At 45.9% G+C, this 14,198-nt stretch overlaps 3 protein-coding genes across 4 annotated transcripts in view; all 3 read right to left on the minus strand.

Annotated features, from left to right (window-relative positions):
• The window catches only part of LOC128747766 (signal-induced proliferation-associated 1-like protein 1), a 33,769-nt gene extending 26,053 nt beyond the window's left edge, over positions 1 to 7,716 (minus strand). For both annotated transcript variants that reach the window (XM_053845902.1, XM_053845903.1), the window contains exon 1: positions 7,465 to 7,716. The gene's annotated coding sequence lies outside the window, so the exon portion shown is untranslated. The remainder of the gene's footprint in view (positions 1 to 7,464) is intronic.
• A 910-nt stretch (positions 7,717 to 8,626) lies between these two features.
• On the minus strand, positions 8,627 to 9,655 carry gpx2 (glutathione peroxidase 2). Its single transcript, XM_053845113.1, has 2 exons — positions 9,316 to 9,655; positions 8,627 to 9,149 (listed from the first exon to the last, which is right to left on the minus strand). Exons 1-2 carry the CDS (start codon positions 9,535 to 9,537, stop codon positions 8,796 to 8,798), a joined length of 576 nt encoding a protein of 191 aa, XP_053701088.1. The 5' UTR covers positions 9,538 to 9,655; the 3' UTR covers positions 8,627 to 8,795.
• Positions 9,656 to 10,187: 532 nt separating this feature from the next.
• On the minus strand, positions 10,188 to 14,058 carry LOC128747670 (ras-related protein Rab-15-like). Its single transcript, XM_053845719.1, has 7 exons — positions 13,068 to 14,058; positions 12,356 to 12,416; positions 12,125 to 12,185; positions 11,079 to 11,156; positions 10,915 to 11,004; positions 10,745 to 10,810; positions 10,188 to 10,668 (listed from the first exon to the last, which is right to left on the minus strand). Exons 1-7 carry the CDS (start codon positions 13,189 to 13,191, stop codon positions 10,522 to 10,524), a joined length of 627 nt encoding a protein of 208 aa, XP_053701694.1. The 5' UTR covers positions 13,192 to 14,058; the 3' UTR covers positions 10,188 to 10,521.
• Positions 14,059 to 14,198: the final 140 nt, after the last annotated feature.

Raw genomic sequence — 14,198 nt, forward strand, 5'->3', positions numbered from 1 at the left:
GAATACCTGAACATATATGGACATATCATTCACTTGATTCAAAACACACCCATATGGTGGGAACGAAAGATTATTTTCCAGATCCGATAGGTTCAGAAGACTTTTCACCTTGAAGGTTTCAATAACCGGGAAGCAGTGCCATGAAAGAGAGATGAGTCTATCCACACATTCCATTTGAGATTGCTTATCTGAGATTGAGTCGCAGGGGCAGCAGTTAATAATATACCCCCTCCCGCTACAAGCCTCCTCCATCTCTTCGAGGGAGAATACCAAACCCCAGGACGACTGTAAGAGGCAACCTCTCAGGCTTTTAGCTAGGGGGGCGTCTGGGCATCTGCAAAACATGAAAAAAACGGACGCCCGATTCTCGACCGTAGCTCTGCCGCCATATACTAGCGTAATCTGGCGGCCAAGCTAAAAGTCTGAAACCTCTTCAGCGTGTCGCGCATCTACCCCAGGGCCTCTCCCCGATTCCAACACATCACTAGGGAAGTGTCCAGGAGAGAATCTTATTCAAATGGCTCATCTCAATCTACAGCAGACTCTATTTTGAGTCTCTCCCAGATGATTGAGCTACTCATCCCCAGAACAAAACTAAAGTCGACGCCTTGCTTCACTACCAAAAGCTTGAGACCAACGTTGAGAGTAGGAGCGACCAGTTAACTGAGAGCCTCATCTCCTCAGGTCTTATTTACAGCATTACTGACACGTCGCATTTCAGGTAGTTTTTCCACATCTGGACTTTCCAGGTTATTGATGACCTGGTGAGCTCAGTTGCAAAGTCAAGGCTTAGCACGTTTTTACGATTCAACGGCTATATTCTACCAGCTGGCTTTCAATTTTCCAGTCGGCTAAAATTAGCCCGGCTTGTTTACATCCTGGGATTAGCAGTCATAAAAAAGAGGTGCACAGGCTGCAAGCAAATAGGCTTCTGTGGAGACAAAGGCCAAACATGGCAAACCAAAAATCGCTCAGTAGCACAAGTACTACGCACGCATCAATTGTTCAGAGGGGAAATAAGATCCGGAATTGGATGACTGTGAGAAGGAGAGGTTCCAGAGGTGGTGGTCAGTCACCGCTCGGGTGTTTGCCATCAACCAGTGCAGCCGGTAACTAGGTCATCCCACCATCCGAAGTCACCATGACTGACTCTGACTAACAGCTTCCTCATTCTGCAGCCAGAAGTGTTGCACTTCAGACTCTGACAAGAGGTCATGGTAGGAACGTCGTGACTCACCGCCGCACACGCCACCGTTGCTCGCCTCGCAGCCGACTGTGACCTCGCTGGTTACGACAGTTCATCCAAGGCCACGTCGGCCGCTCTGTCAGCTGCTCTCTCGACGCACGACCGGCTGCGTGACGCCATAGGAGCTGGTGGCCTTCGACACCCCTCACCGTGACGGGACACACCACTCCCAAATGTTAGGCGTGATACTATTGATACCAGGGATACGCATCACTTCAAGGTCATCTCCATAGGCACTGACCTGAAGAGCCAGGTTCCCATGTGAAGACTGATCAACTGAACTGCAGCAAGGCAATACTCAGGAGCACATGCGCATCCCTGACACTAATGCAGAGAACACGAAGCTTTGAACTCATGATAACTCCATCCTTCTTTACATATAATTTCAGCGTCTGTTGACGGCCAGTTAGCGTAATTGCAGCCCGCACATTCCACAGCGGCAAATTAGAATGCAGCACAAAGCCCCACTTGTTGTTGCTTTTTATCTTCTCCCCCCCGAGTGGAGGCTGCGCTGACAATAGAAACATAAGCCTAACTTAGCAACAGGAACCGTCCCCGCGTGAATGTGCAGCGAGCAACAACATCATGATTGTTGCTGATGCAAAGAGCCAGAATAGAAAACAAGGTCCTTCAGGAGAGAGGCTGAGCTCTCACGTGTGCAGACGGTGTCCATGCAGGAAGTTAGAAACCTGCAGGGGAGTCACGTCCTCCTCTGGCAAATAAACCAAAGACACTGAAGGGAGTTTACGCTGACTGGAGAACTTTGAAGACTCAGATTTACAGCCTTGCTCAAAGGCACTTGATCAAGGGAAGCATGCATATGTTAGTTTTACCTAAGATACATGCAAGTAAAATGTTCCCAAATCCATGAGACTATTTCACAAGAAAACCTGTCACACAACAAAAATACAAAGGAGAAGAGAATACAGTCAAATAATACAAGGATACATATTTTAGCAGTTGAAATATGTGTGAATATTTATCCTCCGACAAATTCTTTAAAATAAATCAATGTAATAAAACTGAGTTTTATGCCATCAATTCTGATTCATTTGATCTCTGTCATTATGTTTATTCATCTTTATATCAATTGGTATTAATAGGTCATTTTCACGTTTAGTCACATAATATGTTTTTTCCATAAAACATTTCGTGGCTGAGGGTGGAAGCGTGCTACAAAAATATTGTCATTATCGTACCATTAATATATTTTCTCAATAAACAATTGAACTAGAATGAATCCTGTTAAAAAGTATTTTAGACAATGTATTTTCTACGGTATAGTTTACTGTAGTCACTAAAAAGGTCAACTTATTTTCATATCATATTTCAGTGGTTTCAAAAGTAAAATACAGATGTTATTTGATTATTTAAATATATTTTGAAAACATTAACATGTTCAATGTTCTTTTTTTTTGAATATTATTTCTAATTCATACAAAAATATACCATCTTACTTGTTGTTCTGTAGTCAAACTTTACCCCCTGAATATGACGGATCACGAAAAAAAGATCAAAAAAGAAACTTTTTTTTGCCCTCAGTGTTGCTCCAAAACGGATCTACAGACACTAACAGCCCCTCTACCTTCGTACACGTGGAATTAAAATCATCAGGCTCCACTTTACTTGTTAATTCCAGGGTTCTGGGTCTTAAATCTCTTAGAGAAACCTGGAATTAAGGATAATCTCTGGGTTTACGACGTCCTGACTCCCACTCTCCCATTTAAACGCGCCACCTAACGCGCCCGCCCGTACATCATTGATGCTCCGAACCACGTCGGCCTCCTGTTGTCTGACTACATCTGTAAAAGCAGCGCTGCTTCTGCCGCGCGGGGTTCTTCACTCTGACGCTCTTGTGGGTTTGATGTGGCACCAAGCTGATATCTGCACGAGACAACTGGATTTCTCTCATGTGTTCGCTGTGGACTGAAAGTGCTGAATGACTGTTTTCCAAGAAACTACTTTTGGCTCTGCACAGACGTGGCAGGACAAGAACCGACACAAATGAAGCCGCTCAGGAGCCACTTAGCTCCTGCTCATTTACTCCGACACAGTGGAAGTGCCAGTGTGCCGCAGACCCAACCAATGGAGACACATAAAGGAGCCACGTACCTGAATACTCAACATAAACACCTGAAGGAGCACCATGCTGATAGTCTTTTAAAAGGTCATAAACAGTTGGTAGTACCTTCCCAAACAAAAAGGCATGATGATAAGCACTATAAATATACAGTATACACGCGTATAAAAACATGATGTCTTGTTTTCCCCTTTAGACCCAGTAATTTAGACAGCAACTTTGTGTTTTTCTCATCCAGACTCCAGAACTGCTGAAGAGAAACCTGGTGGTCCAAAGAGTCATCACCGCAGGAACCATATACAAGTGTCACGTTTGCTATCAACTTGCAGGTTGTCTGACTACTACTGGAAGGGAGTCCAGGATTTGGGATGAACCATCATCTTGTTTGTGATGACTAGCAACCTAAAACTGGACCTAAGTGATGGTAGTTGAAGCCCAAATCTACACATCCTCCGCACACCTCAACATGGATGACGTCATGTTTGGGATTTCAACTTGATATAGGCTGCGTTCCAGTTGTGCTCGGACCTGGGAAACTCCCAGTTGCGCACCCTGGTGATGTCACTCGTAAGTTTCCCCGGTCGGCGTTCACGTGTCAGTGTGGTGTGTCCCACTCCTCCTCACTGGCCGTTCACCTCTTGAAATGATCCCTTCAAACCCAGGGAGCTCCGGAGCTGACTTGAAACCAAGTGGGAATATGAAGTGTGGAGAGATGTCCAGGAGACCAAAGGACTTGATTTCACAACAATGTTGGACAGGACAACAGGGACATGTTAGTAGCCAGGACCACTCTTCCCTTTGTTGACTTTCTCTGGTGTCACACGTCAGCGAGCCAAATGCTCCACCGTGTCCCACAACATGAACAATACAACATGAATGTTCAACAGTAGGTTTGGATTTCTTCTGAACAAACAACAGTGGGCTAGCATCCAGGCTAACGTTAGCATCCTCATACCTCTAACACATCTATCACCGCAACATAGGCTCCGCCTTTCTTCTCCGTTGGTTCACCAAACCAAGTGAGATGATCAGCACCGATGCAAGAGGTTGCAGAAACGTTGGAGCTGGCATTTCCAAAACGTTGTCTTCAACACTGGATACGCAGGAAACAAACCACCGCACGGCAGCCAATGACACGCTGTCTTTACGCGTGATGTCATCAAGTGTCGTCCCAATTCTGAGGGACGGCGGTCACTTCACTTGGAGGTCGGAGGGAGCTTCACAGTGGAGGGCGCTCAGAACCAAGTGCTGGTGTTAATGCTGGTGTTAGGGGGAGTTAGGAGTGGGTCACAGCCTAACTTCCACTTCCATGGTAACTGGAACACAGCAGAGATCCTGGGAACCAGAGCTGCGTCTACTTCCACACACAACTTCTCTATTGTATGAAGCGTAATCTTCACTTCTGAGGAGGTGACACTTCTCTGTTTACTTCCATGGCGCAACAGAAGCAAACAGATGGTCTGATCTTAATCAAGATATCAGCCGCATAAGCCAGGCAGCTTAGTCCAACAATGACACATTCAAACTTCTCTCCTATAGTAAGATGAATAAGATGAGGCCCCAACATTGTTGACAGCGGCGTCATGCACAGAGTAGGAACATATAAACTGGAGTGATAGCAAAGCCATACACATAGAATAGACTAAAATATTCCAGAAACACATGAGTGAATTGGAAACACAAGTTTTGATGCGAAAGACTTGGCATATATGGAAAAATGTGATATTGAAGTGAAGTGACATGTACAGAGAAGAAATGCTTGTTGAGACATTGCTACAGTTATTGACCAACTAGCTACGAATTGGTTCGATGATCTTGCTCAAGGACCTTATTTCATAACACATCCTGTATTTGGGAGTCAAACCAAGCATATTACTCCACCAGCTGAGCTTGAAAAAAGAAGAAAATCCTCCACAACGACAGATCAGACGCGGCAGCAGCACAAGAAGCAGTGGAGGGCTGTGGGAAGTCATGCCGCCACAGGTCAGCTAAGCCCACAAAGAATCCCAAACATTCCTGCTCTGCAGCCAAAAAAATGAAACTTTGAAGCCCTTCTCGTTTCACCCGGTCAAGCGGTCGGCGCTCAGGAGTCACTGGTGAGCGCTGAGAGAGAGGAGCTAATAAGTAACTTCCAAGGTGAAATCGGCGTGTAACAGTGAACATTCTCGCTCATTACGCTGCATATTTAAAGAGCTTAGCAACAACAGGGGTACGGTTGCTAGCAAAACATCTGACATCTGGGTGCTGCAGTTCTGTACACAGCCTGGAGCCTCATCTCACCGGTCTCCACTCTGGTTTCCTCCCACACTCCAAAAACGCAAAGAGCTCAATGGATGGCTCTAAACTGTGTTTAGAGCTGGAGCCCAGTCCAGGGTGTCCGCTCTCACCCCAACTAGCTGGGACTGGCTCAACACTATCAACTTTGAAGAGACAGTTTGGCTCAACATGTGGACGAAACATTTCAGGGAAATTGCTAGATGATATTTCAACAGAAAACCGTCGAAAGGAGAAGTCGAATGTTGCCACAGGTGACTTGGCTGTTCCCGGCAACATTGCACCATAAAGTAAAACTGCACAGGCATGTTAGGACAAGTCGATCGGGTACTAAACCCATGAAGTCCTGCTGATGCCTAACAAGGTCATTCACGTCGTCCTGAACCCTGAACATCTGAGCGTCCATCCCGAGTTATTGCAGGCGAGGACAAATGATGTGTTGCAACGTGGAGATAAGTACTCTAAATTTAGCCTCCAATAATTAAAGGGGAGTCTAATATTGTGTTCTGTTTCATTTCCTGATAACGGAGCGGCGGTTCAAGACCGTGTCCAGCCTACAGCGTGGACTCCGCAGTTTAACCCCTTGTAGGACGGAGCTCCACACCCTGCTCTTATGTCAGAAGACCTGATTTGGACACCGAAATGATGAGGTTTTGAACCTCAAACCACTTGGTTTTAGACCCTAAATGGCTTAGTTTTAACCTGTCTGGCTGTTATACTGTTTATCTATTTCGTTTTTGTTCTTAGTTTAGTCCTCTTGGTTTGACCAAGTCCACAAAGCAATCTGCAATGTCTCCCTGGTGCCAAACTTTGAACCATAATTAAGTCCGGATTCCTAAAGTTTTGTTTTCCACCACCAAAACATCTAGTTTTGGGTCAAAATGTATTTGCCCTTTAATATTCCCTTCACGAGTTTTGGTTTGGACCCTTAAAAGTGTCACTTTAAACCCCAAAAATGCTTAGTTTTGAACGGTAAACGGTTTAGTTGTGATGCCCAAATGTCAAGGTTTGACATCTACCCCCACTTTTCCCCACGGGTCATGAGTTTCACGCATGAAAATTGATATTTTGATCACTAAGATCACATCTTTCAAGGCTTTGATCCCGAATGGTCTTCAATAGGACCTTCAAAAGTTCGGGTACAGCCAGCTTTAACTCTCGGTTTTGAGTCATAAAGTTAGCAGGGAACATGAAGTCAACCATGTTTTTGAACTCTGTCTTCGATTTTAGATCCTAAGTGTCTTCATTTTGACCATTAAAAAACAAAACTTTTGTTTGTTAACTCACAAACATCTTGACTTTTATCTGGGTGGTGAACTTTTGAAGTCCAGGTTTGACGCCCAGAAGTAATTTTCAGTCCTGGTTTGAACCCTAGAAGTCGAAATCATGCTGGCATTAAAAGTAGTCGAGGTCTTGGTTTTATTGAAGCAAGCAATCTCGTTTTTTAACCTGAAGTTTGGCATCAGCTTATGAAACGCTAAGCCTTTCTGGAAAAGTGGCTCTGTAAACAGCAGCGGCGAGACAGAATTCTTGCACTGACTCAGTCCACCGGCTGGAAGACGAACTGCTGGGTAAAACGCCATGTAACACGACCGCTGTACCAACAATGAAACACCAGGTTTCAAAAGAGTCACCACAGAAAGGGCCTGCGGATCAACTGGACTCCAACATCGACGACACAGGTGAGGGACTCGGATGGAAGCCAACACAGAGAAGCACACGTTTGCACCGCGTTAGTGAGCAGCGTGACGCGGGGACAACCTGTGTCACCCGCGAGTCCCGTCTCAGGGGAGAACGGAGCCGGTCACGAAGGCGACTCGCAGATGAACCGTAGCTAGAGACGTGGACCAGCACCAGCACTCACCTTCCCCCGGCTGCTGCCGCCGCCGCCGCCGCCGCCGGACCGCGCCGGAGCGGTTCCCTCCTTTTGTGCAAGCCGTCCACACGTCCGAGGCAAAAACCCTGCGAATATTCCGCGTCTTCCCACAGAGAGTGTGGGCTCCGGTGCGAGCGGAAGACGACCCGCGGCGTTCCGCCGGAGAGCGACTGGGAAGTTTGATAGAAAGTTCGGCGGTTCGGCTCGCTGCGCTATGCAGCTGCTGGAGGGATGAGCTCATCCAGGCCGCCGACTCTCGCGTGCGCTTCAGTCTCGCGAGAGCAGAGACGCAAACGTTCCCGTGGCAACAGCGCTCACCTGGACAGGCCGCGCCCCCCTCAGTTTCTAGTTCTTATTCATTCATACCAACAGAACTTATTTAGGTGCAGTTATTGTTTTGTATTACTTTGACTATCGTCAGCATTATTAAATACAAAAATCATGATAACTGTTTTAACAAATATTAATATTATATTAGTAACGTAACAACGTCTTTTCTTCTATGTATTTTTTTTAATTATTAATAAATGTGTCAGGCAACCAGGAGCTAGATTGTTTATTATTTTCATAGAAATGTATTGTGAAATATATACTTCTAAAATTTGTCGTATCATTTAAACTTCTGAAATCTATACCTGTCATAGCAGTATTTCTTATTGTTTTCATAATGAAATAAATATACATATGTAACTTTAATTTAAAAAAAAAAGGCGGAAGACATTAGTTGAGGCTGGTCATTATTTTGCGAACAAATACAAACAAAAATATGATTACTGTTTTAATTATATTAATCACTAAATATTTATATTCTATTAATAATGTATAACTGCATATTTAAATATACGCAATTTCAGAATTGAAAGACTTGTATCAATACATTTACAACGTCATTTATTTTATGTATTTTTTTCTTCAATTAATAAATGTGTCAGGCAACCAGGAAATCGATTGTTAGATTTAGGAGATGCATTTATTTTCAAAGAAATATATTGTGAAATATACATTTCTCAAATTATCCATGTAATTTAAACTTCTTAAATGTGTTCCTGATTTTTTTTTTCATCATGAAAAACATCTAGCTCTATATATGTATATAACTTCGATGAAAGACGACGGAAGACGTCGGTGGAAGCTGGTTTTAATTGTCCAGAAAAACAACATCGCCATCTGCTGGTAAAGTCACGGCACCGCACCCCAGTGACGTCGCGTGCTTCAGGGTCCACTTGCTCTAAGCGCTTACAGGAGCTCAGGTAACGTCCCTGCGGACTTTCAGAACATCACCGTCATTAACTAAGACTTAAAGGAAGCGGACGCGGCTCTCAGTTCTTGGTCAGCCGCAGCAGGCGCTGGATGTCCGGCTCGGTGTCGGCCGTGGCGAACTTCTTGCTGTAGCGCTTGAAGGGCTCCCCCTCTGGCCCGATGAGGAACTTCTCGAAGTTCCAGGAGACGTCGCTCCTGCTCACCGGGCTCCAGGTGAGGAACCTGGGGTCCTGCATGAGCGAGTGCGGGTCGTCATCGGGGTACGGGAGCTTGTCCTTCAGGTAGGCGAAGACCGGGTGCGTGTTGGCGCCGTTGACTTCGCACTTCTGGAAGAGCGTGAAGTTCGGCCGGAAGCCTTGGCCGGGACGAACATGTTGGAGGGAATTGAGGATCTCGCCGTTGGAACAGTTCTCCTGAAATACAAAGCGATCCCGTCATCTGGACCCTAAAAGAGAGCTGCCGAATCTCTCACGGATGATCAATAACTGCAGTAGGAGGATAGAGGTATGAGCCGAAACATTATGACCAGCGGCTGCACAGGGCTGCGCACATCATCTGCGTGCAAAGTGACCTTCTGACCTGGTATCCGAACTGGTTGCAGGGGAAGCCCAGGACCACCAGCCGGTGCGGGTACTTGCTCTGGAGCAGGTTGAGCTCGCTGAAGTCCCGGGTGGTGGTCCCTCACAGCGAGGCCACGTTCTCTATCAGGACCACCCGGCCTCGGAACACGTTGAAGTCCACCGAGTCCCCCTCCAGGGTGGTGGCCCTCAGGTCGTAGAAGGTCTTGGCGATGAAGGTCATCCTTGCGTCCTCTCCGCGGCGAGACAGGATCCGAGTGCGTGACAGCGCGTGTCACCTGACTCTTTTGAGAGCTGAGAGTCGGTGTCAGGTGGCCGGGCAGGAGGCTGGTCCATGACGGTCGCGCCGGACCACTTCCGGGATCGACAAAACCCCTCCAGTCTTTTGAGCTGCTTCTAAAACTGTTGGAGAAACTCCAGCTCTCCCTCAAAACATCAGTGTTTCCAGGATATACCACAGGTCAGGGATGATGCCTTCATGGTGCTGTGGTAAATTCCATTGTTGAACATGCCTTCAGCTCAACATGATGAATTAAAAGCAGCTAGAATCGGATTTGTTAGTCGCTGCAGTCGCACTGACTACAATTCCGACGGCACCTGAACGCATCATCCACGATGTGCCGTTGGTTACTGACCTTCTTGATCAAATTTAAACCGAATCTCTACACATGAGCTTGAGACCGTTGAGTCTAAACCCAGTGATGGTGAGGAAGAGGAAGCAGCGCGCGGTCACGCGCCGTGTCCGACAACTCATCCATGATTGAAGACGCGATCAGATTTCGTCCATTAAAAAAACATGAATGGCATTTTTCCCCAACTCATTCACTGACTCAGCATTTATTTAAATAGATTTTTTATTAATGTTTACAACGTAATAGCATCTTCAAATGTGTAAACCGTGGAAAACGTTTAGCAGTGAGTTTAGACTCGTGTTTATGAAAGTTACACCACAGGAAATACGGGGTTTATTTCACAACTTTTTGCAGGGGTTTTACATTATCATGAGACCTGAATATTTTAATGTATTTTTCCCAAAGTAGTTTGTGCAAATTCCTGCGTTATAGCGAGCACCAAATGAAGGGACGGCACTTCCTCCGAAGCTTTGGCTCCCTCTGCTGGCAACTAGTGGTGACTGCTTTACCATCCCTCAACACTTGACAGGACTCTGAAGAGGTGGAATTTCAAAAGAACTACCGGACTTTATTCCCTAACAGGCACAGGTCTTGAGCTTGTTTGCTGGGCTCTCCTCGTCGTCCAGGGCAGCGCTGTCCAGGTAGTCGTCCAGAGAGCCCAGCAGGCTGTCCACGTCCCTCCTGTGCGCCTGCAGGACCATTTCAGTCATCCGGGTGAAAGACTGCGCAGAGACGACAGAGAGCAGGAGGAACATTGAGGAACATGCGGTGCACTCCAGGGCTTCGCTGCTGGGCTACCTCGCTGATGTTGCTGCCGGTGGACGCGCTGGTCTCGAAGAACTCCATTCCGTATGTCTCCGCAAGCTTGTGTGAAGACACAAACCGAGGGTTAACAGGAAGCAGTCGACCTTCATTCGACCTTCCCAATGGCGCGTTATGTGACTCTGGAGCGTCTGTCTGGAGCTCACCTTGCTTCCGTCCTCGCTGCTGACCCGCCTGAACGACTCCTCGTCACATTTGTTCCCAACTAAGATCCGCTGCACTTTTTCGGGGGCGTACTGAAAAAATTCAACCCAGATGATGAATAAACAGGAGATAGAGGTGGAGGTGACCTGACGTGCGGGCGACTCACCTCGTCCACGTCGCTCGCCCACTTGACGATGTGCTGGAAGGACGGCTCGCTGGTGATGTCATACACCAGGACGATTCCCTGGGTCAGAAACAACACATGTCTGAGTGTCACACCTTTGAATTAATAAGATATATGGAATTAATATTTTCTCACCTTTAAGATACAACTATGAATTACAGTTTCATTATTTCCCCATGAAAAATACAGTGGTACCTCGGTTCTCGACCACAATTCGCTCCAGACGGCCGTTCGAGAAGCGATTTGTTTTAAATCTGAATCGATTTTTCCCATTACAATGAATGGAAAAAGAACTACTGCGTTCCAAGCCTTAAAATAGTCTTTTGTAGGAGTGAATGTAGAGTGTCTGCTGCAGGTGGCTGTTCCTCTATGTGTGTGGCCGCTGCATGTGGGAGGGGTTGCCGAGTGAGTGAGGTCTCTCCAGAAGTGAAGAGGTGCCCGGTGCGTGTCCAGCTCTGAATGTGCGCTTCTGTGCAGTTTGGCTGTGACAAAGTCATAAACCAAGTCACGCTCTGTCCCAGACTGGCCTCATCCCTGTCCCAGCTCCAGCCCACAACAGGACATCAAACCCTGGAGTGAGCGCTCCAGCACCTCCCCTGTGACACTCTACCACGGTCCAGTGTGGAGACAGGAAAGGTTTTACACCTCAATATGAAGAAAAAACAGTCAGTAAATGGAGCTAACGGGACACGTCTGCATACAGAGGCTGCGTTATACACTATAACAAAGCGCCTCGTGCGTCAGCTGATCGGTCCGTGCACGGTATGTTTTTTCTGGCTTTTCGGGGGCGTTCGAGTTCTGGATTTTCGTTCGAAATCTGAAACAAATCTCAAAATTTTTGTTCGAACTCCGAGACGTTCGAAAACCAAGATACCACTGTACTAACATTAACTTAACAACTAATCTAGAAGTAAAATAAAAAGTTTTCAGAGGTAATTCTTATAATCAATTTCTTTTATTTAATACATAAATAATGGAATAAAAAGACACCAATAACAATTAGCTGTATCACAGGTTTACACTCTCACCTGCGCACGCCTGTAGTACTGCTGTGTGATGGTCTGGTAGCGCTCCTGACCCGCCGTGTCCCTGAGCGGCACCACTTCATGAATATTTAGACTTAGACTTTCTTTATTGTCATTGCACAAAAACGAAATTTCGGTCTGAGGCCTCCAGTTTCCAAAAACAAAAACTATATGTCTATATATATAAATAAATAAATCAATTTGACGCAAACTACAAACATGGCCGCCACCTACCATATCTGCACTCGAACCCTGATGCCATCGATCTCCAGCGTTTTCATCTTAAAGTCCACCCCTGGAACAGATGGAGGAGAAGGAGACTTGACGTTTGGCGGAACGTGTCCGGAGGGACACGTTGTTGACGTCAGAAGGCGCGACGAACCTGACTCAACAACTCAATGGATCCGCTCAGTTCAAACGTTAATTCACTATCGCCGCTTCTACGTCACAATCGCCTCAAACTAAAGTCAATTTTTACGGTGAAGCAATCCAAACTAGACACCAAAAACAAAAGGTGGGACTCCATTTACAAATCGAAGGGCTTGATTCATAGTCACGTGACCCGGAGGAAAAAAAAAAACTTTATTTAATTCCAAAACAATTCACGATGACGTTGAAGTGACGCGTGACAAACTATCAAATAAGAGTCTCAGAACTCCATATTTACGGTCGTTTATGTTAAATTTCACAGCTTTAAACGTCCCAGAGAGAAACAAAGTGTTTATACTTGGCTAACTGACGTTATTTACGTATTCAAATGAGTCGACTTGTTCTTCAACTCCAACTGCTCCGCTTAGAACTCGACAGCTCCCACACAGAAAAAAGACGTTTCTTGGTGCCAAATATTCTGCAGCGAGTGAATTCCAGCCAGCTCCGGCGGAGGCGCGCGCGCCCACCGTGGCCTACCCGCACGCGCACCAGGGGGAACCCGCGGACGGAGCCTTACCGATGGTGGAAATGTGAGCCGGGTCGAACTCTCTGTCGGTGAACCTGCGGAGCATGCACGTCTTCCCGACCCCCGAGTCCCCGAGCATGAGCAGCCTGAAGAGAATGTCGTACTGTTTCGCCATCCCAGACCATTAAAACAACACGCAGGAGCATCGACTCCCTCATGTTTGCTCTGCGTGATGCCTTCACCAGTCCGCAGGCGCAGCGCCGCGTTCACTGCAGCTCGGAAACACCACCCTGCACTCAACACCCTCCCTTCTAAGAAAACTCACAGATGATTTGTTATACAAAAACAAAACAAGAAAAGCGCGTTTCAGTTAAAAACGATGCTAACACAAGCTAAGTGGATATATTTGTAAACGTAGTTTCTCGACTTTATTTACGGGCAGCGAAGTCTCGTCGCGACTGAAACGTCGCCCGAGGCGATAAACGGTTCATGAAGTAAGCGTTTAAAGGCGGGCTGTTTCACGCTAAGCCAGCGTTGTTGACATAAACAAACATAAACGGCATAATCGTTTACATATTTCAGCAAAGCAATAATTACAGTCACACAAGGACAAACGAAAAGTGTAGATGGAAACGGAAAGAAAATATCCAGACGTCCATATTTCAAAACATTAGCTGTAGACAAAGATCGTTAGCCACAAGGCTAATATTGAGCATAGGTGGAAAATGCTACTTATATTTGGACGTTTATTTCATGGTGTTCCTCAAAACGAGATTCACAGCTCTGCACATTTTCAGAAAATTAAAACCCAATTCCCCTGTTTGAGGGATACAGCACTAAACTTCATGTCTTGTTTTCAAGAAAAATACAGACTCAAAAATGTGATATGGTTCTTCTATAATCGACAAATCTTGGTATTGGATTGTTTGTACATCTAATAGCCATTTGAAATATTAAAAATTTCTTCAAATGAAGCGAGTTTGTTTGGTAAAAAACAAACCCCAAATCTTGACTGGTTAAACCAGCCAGGACAGACCCCAGTCTACAACAATCCAGTGAAATGTTAAAATAAAAGAAGAACCACGGTGCACTGGCGCAAAATACTGTAAAAAGTGATGGATCCAAAGCTAATATTTATCTTCACCAATAAAAAAAAAAAGAGCTGGAGTCACAAATGCATCC

Source organism: Synchiropus splendidus, chromosome 16 (assembly GCF_027744825.2).
Source record: "Synchiropus splendidus isolate RoL2022-P1 chromosome 16, RoL_Sspl_1.0, whole genome shotgun sequence".
Classification (NCBI taxonomy): domain Eukaryota; kingdom Metazoa; phylum Chordata; class Actinopteri; order Syngnathiformes; family Callionymidae; genus Synchiropus; species Synchiropus splendidus.